This window comes from Numida meleagris, chromosome 5 (assembly GCF_002078875.1).
Source record: "Numida meleagris isolate 19003 breed g44 Domestic line chromosome 5, NumMel1.0, whole genome shotgun sequence".
In the NCBI taxonomy this organism is placed as follows: domain Eukaryota; kingdom Metazoa; phylum Chordata; class Aves; order Galliformes; family Numididae; genus Numida; species Numida meleagris.
The window spans coordinates 64,417,511-64,443,409 of NC_034413.1; the positions used below are offsets into that span (position 1 = coordinate 64,417,511).

At 40.9% G+C, this 25,899-nt stretch overlaps 2 protein-coding genes across 7 annotated transcripts in view; both read right to left on the reverse strand.

Moving 5' to 3' along the window:
- Positions 113-14,674, reverse strand: LYPD1 (LY6/PLAUR domain containing 1). The gene is made up of 3 exons (XM_021397964.1): positions 14,463-14,674; positions 13,742-13,879; positions 113-384 (listed from the first exon to the last, which is right to left on the reverse strand). The coding sequence occupies exons 1-3, from the start codon at positions 14,512-14,514 to the stop codon at positions 149-151; spliced, it is 426 nt and encodes a 141-aa protein (XP_021253639.1). The 5' UTR covers positions 14,515-14,674; the 3' UTR covers positions 113-148.
- Positions 15,966-25,899, reverse strand: part of NCKAP5 (NCK associated protein 5) — a 454,740-nt gene continuing 444,806 nt past the window's right edge. For all 6 annotated transcript variants that reach the window (XM_021397921.1, XM_021397919.1, XM_021397920.1 and 3 more), the window contains one exon: positions 15,966-16,718. In XM_021397921.1, coding sequence (XP_021253596.1) covers positions 16,437-16,718 — 282 coding nt within the window. In that variant the 3' untranslated portion in view covers positions 15,966-16,436. The remainder of the gene's footprint in view (positions 16,719-25,899) is intronic.

Here is a 25,899-nt window from a genome sequence, read left to right on the forward strand (position 1 = left end):
GCCAGAAGCGTTAGCCTCTTTCTTCACAATTGCTGAACTTCCCGCGCTGTTGACAGAGACTTAAAAACAAATAGAAAATAATTGCAGTGTCTTTGAAGAAAGGTGGAGATAGAACAAATTGTGTCAGGACAAGAAACTTGCTTGAAGTTTAGCAATACAAAAACAAGAGAGACAGTTTAAGGAGCAGAGCGGTGGTTGTCATGTGCGCCCTCGGCACCGCACCAGAATTCCCCCTCTTCTTCGGCCGAGGTCCGTTGCAGAGCGGAGTGTTGCAGCAGCTGATGCACACAGAGTTCACTTTCCCAGGAGAGCAGAATGACTGGTATCCAGCAGAAGCTATCAGACACGCTGCTGAAGATGCGCAGGATTTGCGATACATGATTCCTGTGGCACAGAACAAAGGTTACTTAGCATGACATGAACCTAGCTTTCCTTTATGATTCATACTTGAAAACTTGCAAAACAGTTTATGTTTCCAAAGCAGTGCTGGTGATTAAGCCTTGCACCTCAGCTGTGACATGGCAAACAGCTCCGCACTGCAAGAGAACCATGGCCACCACGTTTGGGATTTTTCTTTTATTTGACTCTGGTTGGAACCAACAAACCACTACAGATGTGGTTCACATGCTGTATATCAAAACATCTATTTTATAAACAGGTTTTTTCATCTTTCGGAACATGCTTTTTGAATAGCTACAACTGGAATGCAGTAAATTCTAAAATTACTTTCATTGTTGAACGTCTGAATGAAGGTGTCTGAGTAATTACAGTTTTCTTGTTAATTTGTATTTTGGTGGGTTTTTTCTTTTCCTTGTTGCTGTTACCCAGACAAGTTACCAACAGTAGAAGGAGACTGACTATCAGTACTTTTCCAGGTGGTCTTGGTTCTTACTCTTTGAGGTTTAATAGTTCAACAGAAATTTCTGTTTAGACAGAAATGGCTTTTCTGAGTTGAAAGTCGTATTTATAAATGCAATTCAATATGCACAGAAAAGAGGTCTGCCGGTATTGTCTTGTGTTTACAAAAAAGAGACCTTTTTAAGGGTAATAAAAAAATCACAATTCCTTTAGAACAAGGGATTCTCAAAAGGATTTATTTTCCCTCTTAAAGGGCACGGGACCAGGATTCCCTCAGACAGCAGTGCCTGCACTCCCTGAAGCATGGTGGTGCGGTTCCACCAAGTTTTTAAATACACAGCGATTTAGACTTTTCTAAAGGAACAACGTAAGAATATAACCCATAGGTACTGAACTTGCACCTCCTGCAGTGGGACTTCAGGGACTGTGGAAATAAGCACTACAGTACATTTCAGTAGATATTTCTGCAATAGCAACTGCCAACACACTGCTAAGTGCTGTATATAGCAGCAAAATACCATTTATTTGGGTTACGCTCAAAAAGAAAGATTTCCTGCCTTCAGAAAATTTTAATTAAAACAGTCCTTTTATATTGTCACAACATTGCTGCATCCAGACATTACAGAGACTTCCCTGTGTTGTGTTCTCCCTCCTACCCCAAATTCAAACTCTGAAACGCGTTTTAAGGCTGTCAGGTTAAACTTACGAAGAGACGCCCTCAAGGCAGCGTTAAATCTTTCTTGGTCTGCAGTGAGCTTCAATCAATCAGCACAGCAGGGAGAATCTTTCCTCAAGAAGGAAGAGGACCTGCAGACTGCTCTAACCGTAACAGCAAAGGCACAGCCATCGAGAGGCACGATCTTTATTGTTAGAATTTGCAAAAAGAAGAGAGTGCTGTCTCTGCTGACAAACCACTGCCAAGGGGCCTGAGCTGTGCTGCTGCTAGGCTCACGTTTCCCACAAAGATCTGCCACTTTGGACAAAGTCCTCCGATGGCTGAGGCAGACATGAACCTTCCCATGGCTGTGATAAACTTCTTGCTCTCCCTTTCTCTCTTGAGAAAGGAACTCAGTGGAATTAAGCGCAGTGGTTGCTTTTCCACCTCTAATCCAGCACCTCCTCCTCTCCTGTTCCTCCCTACAGCTAAAGACACGCACCTAACTCAGCCATTCCACATCTTCCACGTGAGCAGCAAGTCTTGGTTTTCCCCCTCAAAGATCACGCCCGCAAAAAGCTTTTGACATTGGCAGGTTTCCCACTCCCATTGTTTTATGCATCACTCTCTTCCTGCCATTTCCTTTCCACAGGAAGGGCCTTCTCACAATACTAAGTGATTTATTGAAATCCCTGCGGTATCATGTACTTTGCAATATTCAGCAGGCTGGGCAACGAGAACCGCTCAGTGAACAGTTAGGTAATGCACTCTGACGCACTGTGTTCACCAGACAGCTCTAGGAGGCCTCTCCTGCAAAAATCCAACTCTTGCAGTGTAACTCCGTGCGTTTACAACAGCTCTGTTCTCCAGGATGGATTCCACAGAATAATCCTGAGCTCTTTTTGAAGTCAAAGCCCAACATTCCTGCAAAGATCAGTATTTTATGACTTCAGCATCGGGGTCTCATGCGCAGATGGACCGTGTTCATGTCTAAATAGAGAGAATAATCTAACTAGTAATAAAATTGTATTGTAACACTTCTCCTGCGTCTTTTCTGAAAATATTTCTTCCAGTTGGAAATTGCTAAATGATTTAGTCCCGTTTCTAGCTCTAATAATCCAAATTATAACAAGATTATTTCATAAAAAAGCACCGGTTTTTTGATACCTGCTTGGCTGAAACATGTCCTCCACATCCAAGTTTTTTCCTTTAAGTACTGATGGATCCTTTTGAGCTCACAAATCAACTGTCATTATACAGTAATTACGCTTCCTAGAATTTATGAGGCATTGGGCATGAACTAAACTTGATCAGAATGAAATGGCTGCGCTTTTCCTGCAGTTCTGCAGTACCTTTAAGGCAAGATATAATGAAAACAGGCATAGAAGATAAGTGGAGAAAAAGAGAATATTACTGTTATAAGAATGACATTTTAAAAACACTTCAGCCACAATTTCTCTCACACACACATATATTTTACTGTTAGTGTGAAAGGAAGGGGAGTCTAAATAGTATGAAATAAACAAAAGCAGAAAAATACTCTTTAAAACTTCTTCCCACCATATTATGATTCCTGTTCAGTTGAGGTAGAAAATCAGTTGGCAGAACTGACTTCCATGATTCTGTGCCAGAAACACCAGTCTCCAGCAGCAGGTTAATATACCCCAGCTATTGCAGTTCACCCCCTGAGCTCAGCAGGACATCAGCATCCTTTCTGCATTATCTCTAGAAGATTAACTGCTTTTATATCTCAAGGATTTCCTTACCGATACTCCTCTCTTGCAGAGTTTTATAGTAGTGCTGATCCAGTTCTGAAACTATTTCTGAGATCTTCCAGAACCATTTGCCACCAGCAGCCTGAATGGCAGACAGTGCTTCAAAGCGGTTACCTGCTTCACGAGTCTCATACTACAGACAGAACCACTAATTACTGGATATTCTTGCTTGAGCAATCAGCTTGATATCTTCATTAACGCATCACCTAGGAATATAGTTGTCAAGCTTTTTAAAGAGCTTTTCTTCTACCTCAGAGTGTTCCGAATTGCTGACTAGGCAAGGAGACTTCACATTTTACACTGTGCTTTTACTGGGACAGCATCATTCCAGGCTGCCTACTGTCAGCTACCGCACTGGTGCTCTGCTGCACATCCAGTGTGCAGTGTCTTGATGGCTGAGTACTGACCAGCTCCGGCTTTTTCACCAATTCAGCAAGGCCCTGACAATGGTGTGGGTTATGCATTTGTATATAGTTACTATAATGATGTTTTACTATGAAATACCTATTACTGACAGATTAATTTTCCCTCATTTCAGCCTCAAGGTTTATGTAGTTGGCTCAAGATGTATTTTGAATATGAGTGCTTTTAAGAAGCTAAGGAATTAGACTACATTAGAGTATTTGTGCAACAGTGCAGTCATATTCCACTCCCTTCTCTTCTTACACATGCACCTACTGTAAGTGCATTAAAATGAACAAAAAAATCCAACACAGGTTAAACCAAGCACTAACAATGTACTCCTAAATTAAGCAACTTGGCCATCCTTACCCTCCTCTCCATCCCATGTGACCATACATTTAGAGAGCATCAAGGTCTAAACCATCTTCCTGCAAGATTTCTGCCCTATTTCATACACGTAAGTGATGAAAATAGAAGTCTGAAGGCCTTTTCAGAGCTCCTCTTTCTAGTACTGATTTTCCTGTCTACAGCCACACTACACAGATGCCCAAGAACTGTGACGTAACAGTCAAACCCCCAGCTCAGCAACGTGCATCCACACCCTGTTGCTTGGTTTTAGCTATATGCAGGTGATGGCGACAGACCATTCAGACTACAGTTTACTCAAATCTAAGAAGTCAAAGTTCTTCTGCCTACCTGCTCTGCAAATCCCAGTACATGCTCTCTGAACACTGAGTAACAGCTAAACATGTCGCCAGAACAACCAGAAGAGGTGTCATCACACCTAGTTCTTATACCGTTTGTAGAACGGTATCCATACCAAACATTTTTTCTTAGTGCTTAAACTTAGACTTATTATGTACCTCAAACTCTTCTCTTATAGCAGGTAGAGAGAAAAAGGAGCAAGTGGGACTCTGCAGGCAAAGAGCCAACCACAGCTTTGTTTTGCACCCGCACTCTCAAGACTGCCCTTCAGTCAAACACATACAATCTTTGAAGCCAGAATAGGCAGCAAGGATACAACTCAAAGATTCATGACTTCATTTCAAAAAAAGACAGTCCCCTTCCCACTTAGTGACCCGACTACTCTTCGGCTATTGCCTGAAAACATTTCAGCAGGAAGCTGCAGCACTTTCATTACCCCAGAACTGTGTATGGCCACAAAACTCTTAGCTGCAAGTTTAACTCGCATCAAAATAGGTGATGTTGTTCAGCCCAGCGCTAACATTTCCGAGCCAAATGTTTTGTGTAATGGCTGAGACTAGCAACTCCCACCAGGAAAAAAAAAAACACATAAGTAAAACAAAAACAACAACAAACACATAAAAAAGCCCCAAAACATTTGCTACAGCATTTACACATATCCAGCTTTGTAGGCATAAAGCCATATTCATCTTCTGCAATTCCTTCCACACATTTTCTGTGTGTACTCTCAGCATGCCTGCTGCATCAGACAGAACTTCTGTTCTGGATCATAAGAAGAAACTTAGGTCCTATGATGCTCCAGGAAGAAGGCATCCTTGAGCAGTCACAAAATCCCCTTGTCAGCCTTGGAGCAGGAGTTGTGGATTTACGCAGAGAGACAGCCTCAAGCATGTGGGGAGGGTCTATGTTTTAAATAACTTCAGAAGTTTGCAGGTGGATCAACAGTTTTTGAGGTGTGCCATTACAGACTTTGGCAGTATATCCTCAAGTCTTTCAGGTTTGCTGCTTATCTTTGCCTGTTTCCTCCAAAAAGAAAAAAAGGCAGAAAAACGGCCAACAGAAGGCAAATCATACTGCAGCACACACAGCCCACGTGAAACCCTTAACAGTCGTCATAGCATTAAGCATGCTTTTATGATTTGTACGTTGCTTGCTTTGGGTGTTATTTTTCCATATTCTCATAAAGACAAGCAGGAGGACCATGTGTATGAACTCATACTCCCCTTTGTTACAGTATCCCAAATATTTTCAGTTATCTTACTTCACAACCCCCCATTTTCAGGTCCTGATAAACCTTCAAGTTTTTCTTTCTGTTTTGCTTAAACTTGATGTCTTGTCTGCCTATCCACATTTGCTCTGCAGTTTTGATTATATGGCATCCTTCCTTTCTCATCCTGAACTATCATTTGCTTACCCTCCAGCTGAGGGAAGTTCAGCATCCAATAGGAATTAGAAAGCTCTGTGATGTATGCTGAAAGCTAAAACAAGAGCTTAGTCTATGGCAACATGTAAACATTTAATATCCCTCTCTGAGGTACATAAAACATACAGTGGGACTATTTCTGGACTTTGCGAAGTCAGTAAACTTGAAAATTGGTTTTAAAATACAAACAAATAGGTTTCTAAGTTCTAGTTCTTAGTTTTCATATTTGGTTTTATGTCCATCTTTTATGTCCTCAGCAGTTTTGCAGTTATAATTGTCTACTCCTTTGCTGGTACCTTTCTGCATACTTCATATAGAGACAGATGCAACAGGTCATTGTCTTCTAGAAATAAGCGATTATAAGTATTTTATCTAGTAAGGTCCTAAATATCTTCGAAAGTGACTTGATGTTGAGAAGAAATCATTGTGACATTGTCCAACAAACTTCCACAAACAGTTGTAGTTTGAGCTGGATCATATTTATATTGGTTTAAAACAAGATCTGTCTTAGGAAAGCTGAATTCATTTCAGTTATGATTGTAAATGCAGTGTCAGGAAGAAGATGAGTTTAAGCCAGTGTGCACTATGACCATATCCAACCATGTCCTCTATGTTTCACCTTACATTAACTGCTCCTATCCTATATTCCCAGCTTTCTCTCTGGAATTCACGAGTGGTTTAAATAATTTGCACCTTGCTAGGAATTCTCACAAAATTTACTAATTGCCTTATAAACAACTAATTAAATACTGCGAGCAACCACAAACAGTGTTCTCTAGATTAAGAAACTTGGGCACTGAAATTAAGTGACCTGAACTCTTTTACAAAGCTAGGTGACACAGTTCCTGATGTTTAATCCTTTGTTTTAGGACCGCAGCTATTTCTTCCAACCTCCTCCCTTTGATGCATTCAGTAGGCAAGATAAAAGCATATCCATGCAGTTAGACTCTTAGGGAGTATGTAATTCTGAAAGTCTGAAAGAAAACCATACCTACCTGGACATATTAGTCTATTTCCATTATAATATTCTATGAAAGCTTACTCAGTATGCTCACAAATGCTCCTATATTGAGGAGTTTTGAACTGTTTCATGGAAACTAATAGGAGGCTTTTGACAGTGAAAGACTGTCCTCTTCATTTTCTTCCTGACCCTCAAGTGCTATGCCATCTTGCAGAATTAAGTCATGTTAGAAGAAAACTGGACAATTGTTGATTGACAGAGGACAAGGATTTGCATTATTATGATACCTCCCTGTAAGTCATTTCCAATTCTGGGATTGGAAATGTGAATCAGAACTGCATCGTTATTAATGTGAATCACAGCACAAAGTAGTCTTTGATACTGCTTGCAGCATTATAAAGCAGAAGCAAAGCATTAAGCTGTTTAGAAATGCACAGACAGAAAGTTAGGAAGAGCTGCTAATGCTGGTATCATCTTTTTTTTTTTTTTAAGCAACAGGAGGCAACAAAAGCTGAGCTTTGTCTCTTGGTTTATCTGCTTATCTAATTCCTTTGTTTTCTGCTGTCCTAATTAATGTCTCTGCTCACTAACGGTGACTTAGAGTCAAGCATTAGGACCTAGAATCTTTTATCACTAGCTCAGTCCTCCATCATCAGTACTTCCCTGTTAGGAGAAAAGGAAGTGCCTTGGATAGCACCACCAAAATATACTTCATCTTTTAGCAAAAGAGGTGAACTTAACTTTCAGGATCCTGTATTAGCATTTTCCTTTAGTAATTCTTATTGGATGAAATGAACTGGGAATCCACTGTCCTTATGTTTCTACAAATGTTAAGATGATATTAGTTCCTTGCAAATAGCCTTGATGCATCCTGCTAATTGAGTACCAATTTCATTGCACTGGCTCACATTTATGACGGTGTGCCAGTACTGTTGAAATCCAGTCAGCTTTTCTATCTTTGGTTACGTTACACTCACAGTTTTATAATCTGGTCATCTTCAGAACAAGATTTGCTTGTTTGTTTACTTTTTTTTCCCCCCGCATTCAAGGCATCATCGCTAATCTGCCACTCTGGCATAATAGGCTACATCAAGCCTTCAAACATGTCCAGTCTACGAGTGAACGATAGGGATGAAAACCGTTTGGGTCTAATTAAAATATATCTGCTCACATTTTAACAAAGTCACTGGAAGCTAAGACAAATGGCAGGGAGAGCAGAGCAAAGGTTTTGGAAACGAAGGCTCATTTGTGTGCGACATGCAAGAGAAACATCTTAAAGGAGGTTTAAGAGGTACCAGGCTCTGTGCATTGTATCCTCCCAAAATTCATTCGTATACCTTTCATACAAGCCTGAGAGAATAAAAAAAAAACATAAAAAGCTATTGTCCATGTCCTGAGAAAAATGAAATTTACCGGACCAGATACCACAACTTCTTTACAATAGTACAGCCCTTCATTACTTCTGCACTTTGATATTTGTGAGGACTTTTCAGTCATAAACTGCTTTAACTGTTAACTCCACTTTACTCTGTGTGTTTAAAGGCAGTCAGAACAGCAATCTATTAGACACTGGCCATAATTTCTCCTCAGCTGACACCCTTAGTTCATCAAGCGCGTCTGCAAGTTTTCCCAAGCAACTCAGACTGGAATCTGGAAAGCATTTCTGAATGGCAGTATATCCACAGCTCTAAGTTTTCAGCATACAGTACAAATTAACAGCATACACTGCATGTCTTTTATTCATGCCAGCATCAGAAGTGAACTGCGTGTTTTCAGTATTGGTTATTATGTCTTCATTTCATTGGGAAACCAACAGCATGAGGCATGATGATACAGCAGATGTCACGTGGTAAGCTTTTTTTTTTTTGATTTCCAGAAGAGGTTTATTATATTACACTTGACTGTTTTTAAAAATATCACAAGTTGTTTTGACATGTTCTGACCAAAAGAGATAGCGTGAAGAAGAAATAATGGTTGTTCTTTACTGATTCTGGCCAGACACTGGGGATATGGTTATTACCTGTAAAACTTTAATGGCCACAGCTATTCTGAAGACATTAAACTTTGTTTGCTATTTGAATCATTTAGTCAATACATGCATAGCAGAGTATAATTTACTCTTGATACAAAAATGCAGTTAGTATGTCATAATGGATGCCATACTGAAAAGAGAGAGGAGTATGTGCTTCTGTAATCCTGAACAGCCATACACTTAGCAGCAATGCAGCAAGATGAATCACTCAATCACAGGTGAAGTGCTTAACATAGGCCACGTGAGGGCACAACTTAAAAACACTGGTTTCCTCTACTTGATAAATCAGATGACCAGGTAACCAAAACTGAGCTGGAAATAAATAAAACTCAACAGTGAAATAATCATCTTGTTCCTGTTACTCCCTTGCACTACTCTTAAGCATACAATTACGGTAATTGCTTTAATTACATTGCTGGATTACATACATACTAAATACATGAGAAAGGCCATTGCAAGCCAGTAAGAAGTTTCTTATTGCAGATCACTAGAAATAATGAGTTTGTTTTCCAAATCAGCTGCAAAGAACTCAAACAATTTTTATTTCATAAACGTGGAGGTATCTTAAATATCAAATCTTACTACTGGGAAAAAAAATACCAAATCCCCCTCACAAAAAAACAACAACAGTAAAAACCTATTTTGTAAAAGTATGCTTACAAGTACATTAAGCACAAGGTATATTGTTCAGAACATCTACATGGGCATGTTTTCTTACAGTAAGCTCTGCGAGATTTGCATTTGCTGCCTTTCTGGGTTGATGGTCTCATTCTTCATGCTCAATTCCTTGCTAAGCTATTCATATTGCAACTTTCATTTTTCCCGAAATAGGTTTTAGATCAGCTTTAATGCTCAGTAGGCTGAGCTTCTGCCCTCAGTAAACTTCATTATCAGTATGTTTTCCATGACATCTGTATAAAAGCACATATGCATTATAGACTCATACACATATCATCCATACGTGTCAGCCGATCCCAGCACACCACGGGATTTCTTTGCTCCTACCTACATTCCAAAATGCAGCGTCATGGAAATGTCTGAGTTAAAACCTCAGAGAGGCAAGCAGGATGAGGAAGCCTGCCATGGGTAATTCCACAAGCTATCTGCAAGCAGAACAGTTACGTGAAAGAACTTGGTCAGACACTTCATTTGTGCTGATTCGAAATGCCTGCATATCCAACTAAAGAATGCACTACAGATGTAGCCCTTATGTTAATTTATGCTGGATAAAAATTACTTGATGTGGTCTTACGTGCCATGTTCCGTGCTCACCATTCTTCCCTCTTTACGTGGAAAACATTCATATATTTAAACATATATCAAGTAATTCTATATATAATTAATAAATATATATATAATTATATATATATAAAGATATTAACACATTAATTTGTAAGGTTCTGCTTCCCAGGCAAAACGCTGTCCTCCTGCATCTCCCACTGGTGATGCGATAACACAACTGCATCAAACTTATCCCAGCAAAAATTTTAAATACAACTTTGCTTAAAGTGAGAAAAATATTTTGTCATTTTCTTGACAAAGTCTCCAATTCTGTGTACTGACAGATCCCCAAAGTGCAACAGAAATATAAATTGCCATAGCAATCTTTGCTGGAAAGACAGAATTACAGTAGTTCATGTTATCACTTAGATGCATGCTTAATTACTGCTCGATTCTCAAATCATTTTCACTTGTGCAATGAAGCAAGTTCCTACCCAATAATAAAACAGCTGGGATGCCACAGCCGCCCAGCTAATTCAAAACACTGGTGACTAATACCTGCATTGCTAGCTGCTTCCATCGGGGGCTGTCACAACAACAGATGCTTTTTAAGCTCTGGGTTAGAAACTTGTCTACGCTGCCGCTGCACGTCTCTCACCTGAAGCTGAAGGTCACTCTGTGAGAAGGCTTCTTCAGTAACTGTGAAAACGTTCTGAGAGAACATAGTAACATTGCAGGCACTAACTCTATAGGGACTGAGGAGGAGTGGTTCATATCACTACTACCAAGCATAAGGAACTATTTACAATGTAATCAAAAAGAGCTTGCATAGGATCAGAGTTTACTGGCAAGAAGTTTAAAACAGAAATGAAACTGAATGGAAGAACCATCACTGTGTAAGCAAACACTTAAGAAAGAAGTCAGTGGCTGCAAGCTGGGGACCAGGCCGCAGGCACACCACCACCTAAGCCCTTCACTGCCAAATGGACCCACACATGTTGCAAGGACAGGTGATAGGTCATTAGGTTACTGATTCAGACCCTGAACTACATCTTAGTATACTGCACTTAACTTTTAACATTTTGCTTACTGTCACAGCTGCATTTTATTAAGGACAAAAATGGGTTAGTCTATAAAAATTAAATTATACTCCTTTGACTGTATCTAGTCAAGAGGAAAAACTTTAATTATGAGATTGCATTGTCAAATAAATGCAAATTCACATATTTCATACTCCGAGTTAAAAATTCGGACACAAGTCTATTATAAATTAAAATCCACATTTGAAACACTTTGGCTTTTTTGACTGTTGCTTATCACTGAAAGCTGAAGTTATGAGATGCACTGGTAGAAGTAGAATGAATTATTAAATAAAACTCGTGAGAATAAGGCATTTATACTACTCCCATTTAAATATCAATTAGGAAAAAACAATAAAGGATGATGAACTGAATCATCTCCGTTTTACAGCCAATTCTCTCTAAAACTGACAGAATAACAGAGAAACCATGCCAGCAGTGTAAGTTTTCCTCAGTTTGAAATACTTAGGTTAAAAATTGTAATTTATTCACTAGCTGAAACGTACAGTCTCTTAAAGTAAGAACTGTACTTATGGAAGTAAATTAAATAAAACCAAACAGGGGTACCTGCTACGCACAGCATGCTAGCTCTTTCCTAAAGGGAAAATCCAAGTATCAGCTCAGAGACAGTATTAAAACTGCACAGAGAAGAAACAAGTTGCAAATCAATTTCTTTATAGGAATAAGGACAAGCTATGCATCCCTGCATGGCTGAATCATATCCAATCAAATCCAAGCGGCATTTTCAGTGTGTCACGGTCACAGTGGCCAGGCTGCAGCCTTCCCTGCCTGTCTGAGCGAAGACACATGGCTGAGTGCCCCAGGGTACGCCCACAGGTGTGAGCAAACATGCCTATTGAGAAGAGCTGCACTTGAACATGTGAGCAGTGTACTTGACTGAAAGCTCTTCCAGCACTGCCAGGGAGAGATTACAGACACGTTTCCGGCAGGCTGATACATTCTGAGATGTATGTATGTCTGAATTGAAACACAGGACCCGAGGACGATATTTAAAAATATAAAAACACACACACAAATGTTAAGAATGAACTTAAAGGAGAGGTATTTTCACATGTGCCTATGTACCACATTGATTACACATCAAACCGCCACAGCATCAATCCAAACCTATTAAAATTACCATCGAATCTTTGGTGTGCAGGTAGCAAAGCTTTCACGTACTCATTTAGAAATACTCAGACTTTCAAAGTACCTTGCAAGCCATAGACTATCTCATCTTTTACAAGTCAACTTGAAATAAAATACTGCAATAACATGCGGCTTAAGCAGACTAATCTCTCTTTAAACATGTATCTTTTTCTCTCCGCTGGAGAGCTGTATACTGCACAGAAACACAACTGTGGATGGCGTTACCCAGGATGAAACAAAGTGCAAGCAGTGCAGCTACTGCTGGCAGTTAACAACAATCGTCATTATTTTTGTATTATTCTTAATGCAGTGATCTGTAACTACCAGCACAAGCAGCAACAGATAATGGATAAGCATCTTAAAAGCACTAATGAATGGTTTCCAAATGCAAAAGAGCACACATTACAGTTCAAGACAGAGACTACACTCATTAGCTAGGAAGACAGTGGCTCCCCTGCCCCTGAAGAAAGACAGACCCAGCCTCATTTATTTTAACAGCACAACAGTCCTTTACATCAGTAACCTCCATGTTCTACAGCTGCACCCTCTGCTGTGGGCTCTTCTGCTGGAGAGCAGGTTCCCCTTAAATCACGGTTCTCAAGTCCCAAACTGCCATTTGGTGTAATGCTCACGTCTAAACTGAGGCACAGTTTGCAGCAAGAGTGGGATGCTACAGGAACTCCAACTCGTGCAGATATTTCCTCATCCCCCCACAAGTCCCTAATCAAGCTGCAGTCTTCTACTCCTGTGGAGGGCTAACCAGCAGCACGGTGTTCTGAAAACCAAGAGGGTTCTCAGATTTCTTCCACGAGGAAGGATTGAAAAAAGAAGCAAATTATGGCACATCTCAGAAGACAATAGGGTTACAAAGCAGAACTGCAGCTCGTTTCCCTGTGAACAAATTTATCTCCAAATATGCTATCTCAGTATTAATTACAGTAAGGAGAAAAACCACCTTAGACTTAGAAAATGAGTATAGCAAATATATCCATGTGCGCCCTCCCACTCCACCCCAAACTCCAAAAAAGTGTTCCCAAAATACTCTTATTTTCTGGATGAAAGCAAAGAGGACTAGAACTCAGGACAAACCTTCAGAGTATATGAATTACTAAAGTAAATAAAAGAAAGGAGGGAATTTCTAATTTAATGCTCTCTTCCATCTCTCGGGGGAAAAAAAAAACAACCATGTAATTAACTGTAATGAGATTAAACTAACTTGTTATTAATTTCCCAATGCAGGGAAACTAGATCTGAGACCCCAAAGGCCGTGTATTAACAGCATTACCAACATTTGGCTTACATCCTTCAGTTTTTACACCAGTTTTAAAGGGAAACAATTAACTATTGAGTCGCAAAGTCATTCAGAAATGTGGAAAAATGGGACTATCATACTCATTTGGAGCTGCAGACTATGAATGGGTGGAGCAAGAAGCAACAAATGCTCCCCAACACAAACAGGAGCTGAATTATTAAATCCTTACCAAAACTTTTCTCCATTACTTCTTTCTGACACATATCTTGCACGTTCACGGTACAATTCACAATGAACTCTGGAGAGGAGCAGTCATTGTTTAGCTGGAACTCCTCACACTGGTAGCACTGTATTTGCAAACCGAAACCTGGAACGGATAAGAGTTTCGCTCAGAACGATAATAATAAAGAAAAAAAAAAAATCCCCACGTGCGGAAGGACGCGCTTATCTTCCCCCTGTTGCGTTTCACTAACCCCGGGGACGCAGAGCTCAGCACGAGCAGGACACACGCACCTTGCACCGCCCGCCGGCCCCAAGCAGCGCCTCGTGCGCTCGGCCCCCGGTCCCGGCCAGCAGGCGGCACGCAGCCCGAGCGCAGCCGATGCCCCGCGCCCGGCTCCAGCCCCGGCGGTGCCTTCAGCGCAGCGCGTCGCAACGATCCGCGCAGCCCGGCCGGGAGGTGCGTTCCGGCTCTTAGCTACGCCGGCGGGTTTCCTTAGCTACTAATTAATTACAAATGATTTAATTACTGTTTTGCCACGCGCGATTACAGCTGCGGAACATCGTTCCCAGCGAGGCGCTCCGCGCGGAGCCGCCGCTCCCAGCCAACCCTCGGACCCGCACCCCGCCTGCTGCGGGGGAACGCGCCTCGCCCCGCGGCGGGACGGGGGCGGGACGGCGGGCTCCGCACGGGGGTCTCGCCTTCGGGGTGTCGGCGCGGAGCCCCTTACCTGGAGCCAGACACAGTCCGCAGAAAGTAGCGGCGAGGAGGAAGAGCCGCATCCTCCCGCGGCCGCCGGGCTGGCGGTGGGGCACGGGGGGGCATCAGCAGGAGGGACGCGCCGCGCTCGGAGCCCCTTCCCCGCCGCCGGGTGCGGGCAGCAGCGTCCGTCCGCCCGCCCGGTACCGCCCCGCCGGAGTTGAGCGCCGAGACTGGAATAAACTCGAGGGCCGGGGGGCGGCACCCCCCTCCTCCCTCAGCACCATGTGACGCCGGCGGAGCGGGGCGGCCGGCGGAGATCCCCGCCCCGCTCACGGGAAACGGGAAAGTTCGGGGAGGGAGAGGCGGCCCCGCGAAGGTGTGGGAGGGGGGGAGCAGGCACAGCCCGACGCGCGGCAGCGCGCTTCCCAGCGCCCTCTGGCAGGCGTCGCCCTCTCCCCGAAAAGGAACCGAAGCCGGAGGGAGCGGGTGCCGCGTGCGCGCCCGTGCGGCGTGCAGCCTGCCGCCTCCTCCGCAGGCACGCACCTGGGCGAGCGGGGGGAGAAAGGAAGGGGCGTCGGCACCCGCCGCTGGCAACTCGGAGCGGCCGCTTCGCCTCTCCGGTAGCGGGGCGGGCTGAGGGGCGGCGGGGCGGGGCGGCTGAGGCGGCGCGAGCGGCGGGGAGCGGCAGAGCGCTGCTGGGAGCCGTTGGGAGCCGCTGGGCGCGAGCGCGGCGGCGGCCGTTGGCGGCGCGAGGGGCGCGAGCGGCGGCCGTTGGCGGGACGGGCTCCCACAGCCCCACGTACGCAAGAGGAGGTTTATTTAAGAAAGATGCCCCGATGAAAATTTCTGAAAAGTCGAAAAAGGCGACGCAAGTTTACAGCGGGAATGACTTAGAACAAATTGCACGAAGTATTAACACCGATGATACAATATCGTTTCAAAGATTAACAGGTGGTAGGGAAACCGCGGGGCCAGAAATATCCCAAATATATCTAGTTTACAGGTCGCTGTACAAAAAGCAGTTATAAATACTTCACATCTAGAAAAAATACACAGAACCTTTGAAATAGACTTTCCCTCACATATAAACAGTCTTTGTAGAAAAACAAAACCATCCAGGCCCAGCCCCGTGCCCGGGCATGTCTGAGTGGTGCTGGCTCGTGCCCACCGCTCCTCGTGTCACCAACAGCAACGGTGTCTGGATTTTTAAAAATTATTTTAGAGTTGACGATTTAATCAGAACAAGATGCTACATTCAGAAACGGATGGGAAACGATGATGGGAGGAGGTGTTCATGGAGAGCAGCGCAGTGCTCTGGCCCCATCCTTCCCAGTCGGCACCTGAGCCGAGCAGTCCACACCAGCAGCACCAGCCCCGTTACTCAGTGCTCGCCACATCAGAAGTCAAACACCTTTTGAAATAAGACACCTGTTGTGACATTGTAACCGAAATGCACCCCGCCCCTGAACACTTGTACAGAATTGCACTAAAAATAAAAAATATATTTTGTAAAAGGAGTCTACAAAGTTCCTTACAGATGATCCGGCAGGCTCAGGTTTATGGTCACACAGTGTTTCTACATCGTTTTAAGACTAGAATAAGTATAAATCTTCTTAAAAAAATCTACTAACTTTTCTTGTTAATATTAACATCAGTTTAAGTCAGTAATCTGCCATTACAGGAGCGTAGCACCAACGTAATATTTATTGCTGTCATCTCTCCCTACAAATATATCTTTCCAAAATATTTACATCTATACAAATTTTCATAAAAGTGCAAAATTAAGACTTGTCTCTGTCTAGTCATTTGTTGTGTGGAGTGTTGAGTCTCCTGCACTGAGACGAATGCAGTGCTGCCTTTCTTATTGCTGTGTCATGAAGACCAAAGTGGCGAACACCTTGCCGTGGGCACAGCGACACAGGGTGAGTTCCGTCCCTTCTCTGCTCTCGCTGCCCACTTGCAGCTCCGTAAGTGCTCCGTCTGCAGCCTGCTGAAAGCGTCCTCACACATCGTTAGAGCCTTGGCTGGCACAGGAGGAGAAGCTGTCGTACAAAGAATCGCTCAATGACTCCAAATTGTCTGTGTCCTGCCTATCGGAGCTGTTTAAGGAAGATGCTTCCTTCTTTCCGTTTTCTTCCTTTTGTCCTTCAGCTTTGTTCAGACAGTTCTTCTCCTTTTCTAATAAAAGTACATTATTGCTGTTAAATTTATTGAGAGACTCCAGGGAAATTTTAGATAATCTAGTCTGAGAATCTTCTTTTGTTTCTTCAGTTTGCTTCAATTTCTGTAATAAGTGAGAAAAGTATTAGAAACATATTTCTTAGAAAAAAAAAGTCACTCTACTACACCATTAATTACTGTCTTTCCAAAGTTCACAGGGTTAAAGGAAATAGATTATTAGATGCTTAAATCTCCACTGTAATTAAATAGAACATTAATGCCCATTTTAGGCTAACTCATAGCTTCAAAGCTACAATTGTCTCATAGCTTCTGCTGAGACAAACAGGACTCCACGTACAAAACAGTGCTATGAACATTAAAGTAGCGTATCCTAGATTTGTATGTGTTAAGCATCTTTGGCATCTTCACAGTGATTTACATCTTCTCCTGTAAGAATACTCTGGGGGTTATGTTTGAATTGGTATTTCTCTAAGCAGAATTTGGAGTCTGCCAAAAAAAAAAAAAAAAGTCAGATAGACATGTTCCGAGGAGAAAATAGCATTTTCCATAACTTACAGACATTAATGAAAGTTGCTAGAAAATAACCTCACATTTTGCATGTATAAGCCTATTGATTTCCATGAACCCAAACCCTCTCCAATAGAAAAGAAAGCAACAAGACAGGAAATTACAGTGAACTGGGCCAATCCCCACAGACCAGAATCAATCAGATATTGGCCAGGCCTACTCTGAGAAATGCTGTAATTCTGCTGGAACACCGGACAATGTATTAGCACGTTGTATTAAAAACTCACAGTAGGATTATATAAGAGCAATTTTATCCCTTTGTTACCTACTGGCATTTTCAATCAGAGATCTGACCAAGGGATAGTTAGGGAAAAGCTTAGGGAGCAGTTCAATAAAAATGACCTGCCTTCCATATACAGGGTGTTCCGAAGTCTCTGTAACTAACTGCTCTTACAGATAACATTATCACAGAAATACGAGATAACATTCAACATTTTATAGGACACTGGGAGAGGTAAGATGCGAGAATTTTGAGATATGCTGTCAGAGTACAAGCCATTGCTCATTTTCAGTATTACCATTAGATAACACAGACTTCACCGGTAAATTACTGTCAGTCTAGGACATTAGTATTTTGGTTTAGATAGAAAATGAAATGGTAGTTGAAGCACACTGAGAACATAGCATGGCCAGATGTATGGACGCAGTGGGTCACTAAGTCTGCAGTTGTGAACGTTCATTAGAATTTCTGGAAAAAATCAAGTTTCAAGTAAGTCACTTCATGTGTGAGGGGCTGCTCACCCTTGGAAGTCTTGGGCAAGAGGAAGACATTGCTGCATAGCTGGATTGCTTGTTTTTATGGATATTTATTTAAAAACTGCAATGCTGATCTAATGATTGTTGACATTATGATCTTGTTTTTTCATAAACTAACAATGCCTGGGTTAGGTTAGTACGTTTATCAAATGTTTTAAACAAGCTTAAGCAAAGCAGTAGGAGATGCTAAAGTCATTTGGTTCATCATGTTTGATTCTGATTTTAGATGACAGTTAAAACTACGATCTTCACTTTCTAGAATGATAGTATTTTCTGAAATAGAGGAATATTACCCTTGGTAACAGTAGCAAATACACATTTAAACCCTTCCATAGAAATTTCCTACAATTTTAGCTTAACGAGTTATTATCTTTAGTATTTAAAGTATTATATATTATTGTCAAAACAGTTGTTTCACTTCTGTGCATGACAAATGAGAAAACTCTCAGACACAGCATCAGTAAAATACATATTAACACCTTCTGGAGGGACCTAGAATGTTTGCTGTACAGAGCAGTCCAGATGAAGGATCAAAATAAGAGCAGGATCTTCGGCCAGCTGAAGGATAGATTTGAATCACAGGACAGACTGGAATGAACTCACTGGTATATTCTACATACATGCAGTATCAATAATTTATTATACCCTACATGCACCGCCTAGACTAAAATCCCAGTTTGTCATTTAATACAAAGCTAACAGTTAATAAAATGTATTAGAGAAACTGCAGAGAACTACAGGGAACTCTCCACAAATTTTAAGTAAAATCACTGAACCAAATGAAACAGAAGTGAACTGAAATGCAGCCCATCAGTGAAACCCACTGGCAAAGGATACATAGAGTAGTGAATAGTATGGAACTTACAAATTTCATGTGTGTAAGTGCAAGTGCTACTAGTATAGTAGCACCTACTACACATGAGGAAAAATACAAAGGAAAAAAAACCTAAAAGTTGTAGCAAAATTTATTGCTAGAGACAATAATTGTATTCAGAAGTCAGTTGTGAATATATTAGGACATTCAGTTGTTCTTTTTCCATGTCTTCATGCTCAGTTATATACTTTTGTCAAAAAAAAAAAAAAAAGTGCATTCATTTCTTTGACACCTTACTGAAATAGTATGCAAATATGTAAAAGTAATGCTCATGTGATCTGGAAAGTAATACCTAGGTTTTTTTCACTGGAGGTTTGGATACAACACACTTCCAGGCATTTTATTACTCCAGGAGCGAGGATCACCAATTATTTCTAATTTGATAATTAAACAAGAATGTGAGGACAATTACGTAAGGAATATTAATATGCTAGAACTGCACTCAGATATCTGATACAATAAGAGTGATCTTATCTCACAATTTTATTACTACAGCTCACTTTAATAATCTATTAATTTTTCTGTTAAAATGCATTTGGTATAATAATTCATTTTATATACCTGCAGCTATAAAGTTCAAATATGACATTCCAGTCCTTGGCATGTGGAAGAAAACTCATTCACATCCTGAGCTCCATGGGAAAAAATAAAATGTTTATGCAATGAAACTAATACAAGCATCTCCTTGATCAGCAAGTCATTCTTCTTCCACGGTAAAACATCATGTACGTTCCTAGAGGTGAAAAGACACTGATAATTTCTGTAAACTCGGTGTCTCAGAGCAATTGTCACCTCGGGTTCTTCAAGAATCTTTTCTCTAGTAACTATAGATACAGCTTGGAAAAATTGCTATAATATTTATTTAGATCCATCTTTAATTGTTTCCTATTTTTCATAGCAGTTGCAACAGTTGCTAGATTAAACCAAAGTCAAAACTGAAACAACTATTAGAATTTGTTGATCAATCATGTAATTATGTGGTTGAATAGTGTCTATAGTTTTGTCCATGGAGGTATGCTATGACTTCAGCAGAGACACAGATACAACAAAGAACAGGGGCTGGCCCAAAGACGTTACTTTTGTGCATTTTACAGCAGTTAGTTCACTAATGCACTTGAGAGTCACAGTAATGTGAATCAGTAGTTTTTCCTGCAGATAAGGATCATTTTTGGCAGCAGATCAGATGCATTTTGTATCCATGAGAACTGGGTGAGATTTGGTAACAGCGTACAGAGCACCTAGCCTCTAAGTCCTGGGCTTCAGTAAAATCTTTCCCATGTTTATCATGGCTTTCTGCATAACGAACAGGTGATTTTATCACTATAGGAAAGAAAAGCACTTAGTTACTGAGTGTTGCTAGAAGAGCTAAGATGGGACCAACAGTGTGTTCTTGATCTCAGAAGTAACACTTAAAGCCATTTCACCCTGAAGGTGTTGACTTTGCTGATGACTATTTTGCACCTGTTCTATGAATACGTAAGGCATGTACTGCATTCAGCATAGTCATTTATGCATTCCTAAATAACAGTTTCAGGGAAAAGATAAAAAGATGTAGTCATAGATTTTGGCCCAAGGCAGAATAGGCTCAATTCTGGAAGGACTGTAATTTCCACAGTGCCTTTGTAATATCAATGGCCCATCATCCTAAAGCAGATCAGTTTATAGCTTATTTTACTTTACTTATACTAACTATATTTTTGGATAGAAAACTCATACCATTATGGTCTCAGGGCAGGGGCAGCATTTGTTCTACTCTGTGTAAGTGGAGAACTTCCCACCTGGAGTTCTGGAGCTAGTCGTTATGGGGTGCTTTATAGCACCTGAGAGCAGTGACTGGTTGTTAGGAGAAACTCTACCTGACATAATACAGACATTCATCACAAGTCACATCGCTTCAAAATAAATTCATGAGTCATGAATCAGAATAATGCTTCCTTGTTGGCATCATCCTAAAGGGAATAACTAAAAGCCATTAGTGATATAATAAAATCTGGCATGTCACTTCAAGCACAGCAAATTAGGAAAACACAACTAGCCTGCAGCTCCACTGATACATTATAAATAGGTGTTATTTCTACATTAATACAGCAAAATAGATTTTTCTTAAACTTTAAAAATGAGAGCTTACATGTGGGTAGAATGCATTTTCAGTGCTGTGTGATCAAGGACTAGTCACAGCTGTGCAGAATGGCAGGAGGATTCTGCAGGTCTAACAGAAGGTGCACAGTAGGACAGCCTAGTTCATGGGAACAAAGGACTCCACACTTGGCATGCAGAAAGGAAAGCAACAGCAAGTCCATTTTTTCTTCTATGCGGTCACATGCAGAAGCTCTGAGTGCCTGCAGGTCAGGCTATGCTTGTAAGGCATGCCACAGCCCAAAATTAGCAACGAACCATTCTGCAGGATAAATGCATTTTCCAGCTGTCTAAGTTTAGTTAACCAGCAGTTTAAGGAGCTCAGAGTCAGTTACACTCAAGAAAAAAATGAACTTTATTTACGTCTCTCATGCACTGGGCAATTTAGTTTTTAGATTAACACAAAAGCAAAAAGGGCATTGCTTCAAGTGAAGTATAACTGCAAAACACTATTGGGTAAAAGCAACTAAATTGCTATGAGAATTAAATATAGATCAACAGAATCAATATTTAATTGTATAACTCAAGGTCTTTCATTTTAGGTCTGATCTCTAATAGGAAGTACAAATTATGTTCACTTTTTATTTTTTTGGTTATTATTTAAAATTTTATTGTCACTGAGAACAATTTCCTAAATTTTTACCTTTTTAAAAGTTCTGTTTGTTATTTTGTCGACTTTGTTCAAGGCAAACTTGATCACACAATGCCACTGCTTATTACTTGACATTCCGTTTTACCAGTTTAAATACCCTGCAGTCCTGTAATGGGTATTTATGACACAATGGGTCTAAGTGGGATATGCAGTTACAGCATTACGTGGATTGCTCACATATAATGTGTTCAGTAAGGTGTACTGAGATGCAGAGCACTGTTCTGATCAGGTGTATATTGGTGGGATTGGAAGTAGCCTCTCACTGAATTCTTACACCATCGGTCTGCAGATTTTTGTGCTATGTAGAAAGGCGTAGCACAAAAGGGTTCACTTTGGTCTTCTCTCGTGTGGTAGCTTTCTGTCAGCCAGCCAGGACAGAACGCAAGGGCAGACTCTGTGGAAAGTAAGTCTCATTTAACCAGACTGATGAGAATGTCAGGTGGACAGTAACACTCTGAAGTGAAAACAGTCGTACAGACACATCCAGGAGACTACAAAGGTGAAAGCTGTAACCGCACGACCTCTGCTGTATTACAGACCTCTGCTGTATCACAGCTGAGCTAAAAATGTGACGTTTGAACTTCTTTCCCTTTAAAGCATTACCTTCAATAATAAGGTAAGACTTGCTTTCCTCTGTATATCATCAGATGCCTTCATCTATTTTCTCAATTGACAGTAAAATAATTTTTGAAATAATGAATCACACTTCTTTTTCCCACTTGAGCAGAAACCCCGTGATATTTTGCTATAGCGCAAAAATGACATTCTCAAAGAAACACCATCAGATTTTCAAGATAAACAATACCCGCTGACTTCTTTTCTTGGGAAAAAAAGCATTGATATGGAGTATTTTTAAGCTCATCAGTCCGTTCAGCAGGGTATGAGAAAGCAACACTTGGCTTTATAGGTAATACAATAAAGACAAAACACAGCCAAAACTCACCCAGTGTATTTAAGAGTGAAACAATCTAGAAATATATTTAAGTTTTAGGACAGCATTCCTGATGGTCCTGAACTGTAAGTAAATTACCTTAGAGGAAATAAAGCTGATTAGCATGAACTGTGTATGACTTGTAGCTGCAGATCTGGAGAAAATAGCTGTTACTTAATGAACAAGTGACTGAGGAACTGAGACTTACATTGTCTGCCTTGAATCCTTGTGTGGTTTAGATGATAAAAGATATCTTAGTGAACTGAGCCTTGTGTTTTTAAAAGCACAGTTCTCACAAAGTGATGAGATGACTGGGTGCACTCAGCACTCTAATGCCAAGAATGCCATCTTCACAATTTACGAAGAACATGACCTCTATGTTGATAGGACAAAACCATTTCACCTGATTAGGTATACACAAGCCCTCTCTGAACTTCTGCATAATTTAATAAACATGAACTTTCAGTTCCCAATTTCAAGGTAAGGTAAATCTAACCTTTTACCTTTTGCTCAGTTATGAAAGGAATATCACAAATATGGTTGTTCTCTCACAGAGCATCAGAACAGCCACTGGATGGATCAACTATGTGTGGGCAAAGTTTATTTAAAACTGTGTAAGGCAGTATAATTCCTTGAAAATTGGTAATTACATTGGTAATATACAGGTGCTCAGTCAAGTGTGTTTAGGGGGAGATATTAAAAAGAAAATTGATTAAACACATACTTTTTCCAGAAGATAATCAGGACCTGGCTCTGTTCGCATTGGTGGAATGACCAATTACGCTTCTCACAGAAGGAATACGCCCACTAAAAGCAATGCTCACTGCAATCAGAGGCTCATCACAAGGCATTAAGGAAGAAGCATCCGTGGTGAGAAAGGAAGCTGATACTCAGTTTTTAGAACATAAGAGCATGAACATGAACAAGGCATGCAGAAGATATTTTGCTTTACTTTTGAGAGATCCTTTTAGCTTTACTCACGGAGGGAATTCAATAACAAAATTGTTCTTATTTTCTAGTGATGGGAAAAAATCACAGTAAAAAAAATCATGCTGAAAGGTAAGTTTGGCAACAAAATTATTAAACATGACAGCAATTTTAAATTCAATACTATGCCTTAACATTTAGGGTCATTCTGTCAGCGATAACCTGCTGAATGTTATGGGAACAATGTGGTCCTAATGAACTCCTCTGTTTCAGTCTTCAGTCTTAATTTTACCACAAAATATTTTAGTATAAAGAGGTTTGTCCTGGTGAGGAGTTACCTTGATGAAGGTGCTGATGCTCATTTCAATAAAGAAGGGGCTTTATAAGTGGTGGCTTACAATTTTAGCCTAGACTAGAAGCTAGGAGAAATTTTTTTTTGTGATATCCAATTAGAACTGAATCAAGGAGGGGAAAAAGCGTAGTAAAATAATGATTTTTGAAAGCTAATGCAAAATTGAGCTCTTAAAGAGGCAAATTCTATCCCACATTAGGCTGTACCAAAAAAAAATGTCTCAAATCCAGTAAATGCAGGATCATACTCATACAACATGTAATCTCACTGACATTTTCAGTAATCGGGGTCATTTTTCTGTATGGTTGAGCTATTCTCAAACTCCTGTTCCTAAGTATTAGCTGTCTTCTTACCCGTCTTCATCCTCCACCTATGGCTTTTTTGAACAAGACTGTTTATTTTGGTAATTACAAGGGCACTTATCTTCTCACTCTAGTGATGTCTGAGTTCCTGGCCTGTAATGTCTGTATGTCAGTCACCCAGCATACTGATGGAAAACGGAATTGCTCTTCAAGACTATACTGCAAATGGCAGTTGGCAGTGGGTAGTAATTTTCCACACTAGTAATCCTCTTTTTTGAGTACTGGACTAGATTCACTTAGGTTAGCCTCTGAATACCCAAGGTACATCAGCTGAGCTAAGGACAAAGGAGTAGATCAAGAAGGAGAGATGTTAAGCGGCAGGACCAGGAGCAAATCGGCAGTACGAACACACAGTGTAGTAATAATTCTCCCAGTTATGAGAACTGGCTTGTCATATACGCAAATAGGGCTGCGATATCTGCAGGTGAGTTCAGTGAATATGAATCTCTGCTGGAAGATTTGCAGAGGAAAGGAAGGGAATATCCTTCTTACAGGTTCTAAAGATGATTCACAGACGTCATTTTGAGAATGAGAATTGAGCTTCCCAGGAAACAAGTTTCTCATTTTTAGCCTTTTATGAGGACAGCCTGGAAGAGAAAAACAATCTTTCCAGACCCATCAGTCCACTTCTGCATGACTGCACATTTAGTCACAGTGGAGGGAACCTCCATATGATGTGTACCTGGTGCGTACACGTCAGAATGACACCTCTTCCAAACTCTCACCAAGGAGAAATATAGATTTTCTTTATTCTTAATTATGTGCTTAACCCCCAACCCCATTCCAACAAAAGAGTTTGTTTAGAAGCTGTTATTTTCCCCTCCATTCCAGATTTCAATTGGCTACCTATCAGTGGGCTTTTACTTCTAGAGCATCAAACCAAAAATCACTGCCCTTTCTGTGACACCTGGCCTATGGAAACAACTAACAAAGCTTCCCTGGTGTACCCTCTTATATTAGGAGGTAAACAGGGCCCTCCCCCAATGACAGATGTGGCTTACAAGATGAAGCTAGGCAATCATGTCACAGGTGGCAGTGGCAAGCACTCCTGGAGGCAGCAGAGGGACAGGCTGTAAGCAGGCTGCCTTCTCAGTAGACCTGTTGCAGCTGAACTACCTGCATGCTGTTTTCTGATCCTGAGCAATGAGACTACAAAAGTTCCCTTGCAATCAGAGCAAGGGACAGAACAGATACAAGTAATGCTGGTTGCATGACTGCACTTGCCATCTCTTCAGATAATATTATGATCTGCACAATTTTCAGTACTCATTCAAGCAAAGCACGAATTGCAGAGTGGAAACCTGTGTTACAGTTCATCTGCTATCAAATCCTACCTAATAGTACAGATATTTACGTGCGCTTTCTAAATCTATGCAAATAAATTATCTTTGCTGTAGGGCACAGAATTTGAGGGGCAGAGGTACAAAAATTTTGAGCAAGAGTTTTAGATAAAGGTTGAAGAACCAAACTGAAGGAGAAATCTTCTCTTGCAACATTTAGTTCATTTCAGTATACCCAGACATATCAATAAAGAGTCCATAGTATAAGTCAGCTAGAAAATAGATACTATGAAGGATGTTCCATTTTATGTGGTTTGAATTTGATTAGTGATTAGTCTTGGCAGTTAAACCACATGGGAACAGTAATCAAGGTTTCTCTGCTGCAGTTCTGTAACAACTGGAAAACACTGTTGGCTCATGTCCCATACCATGATGGGATATTAACCT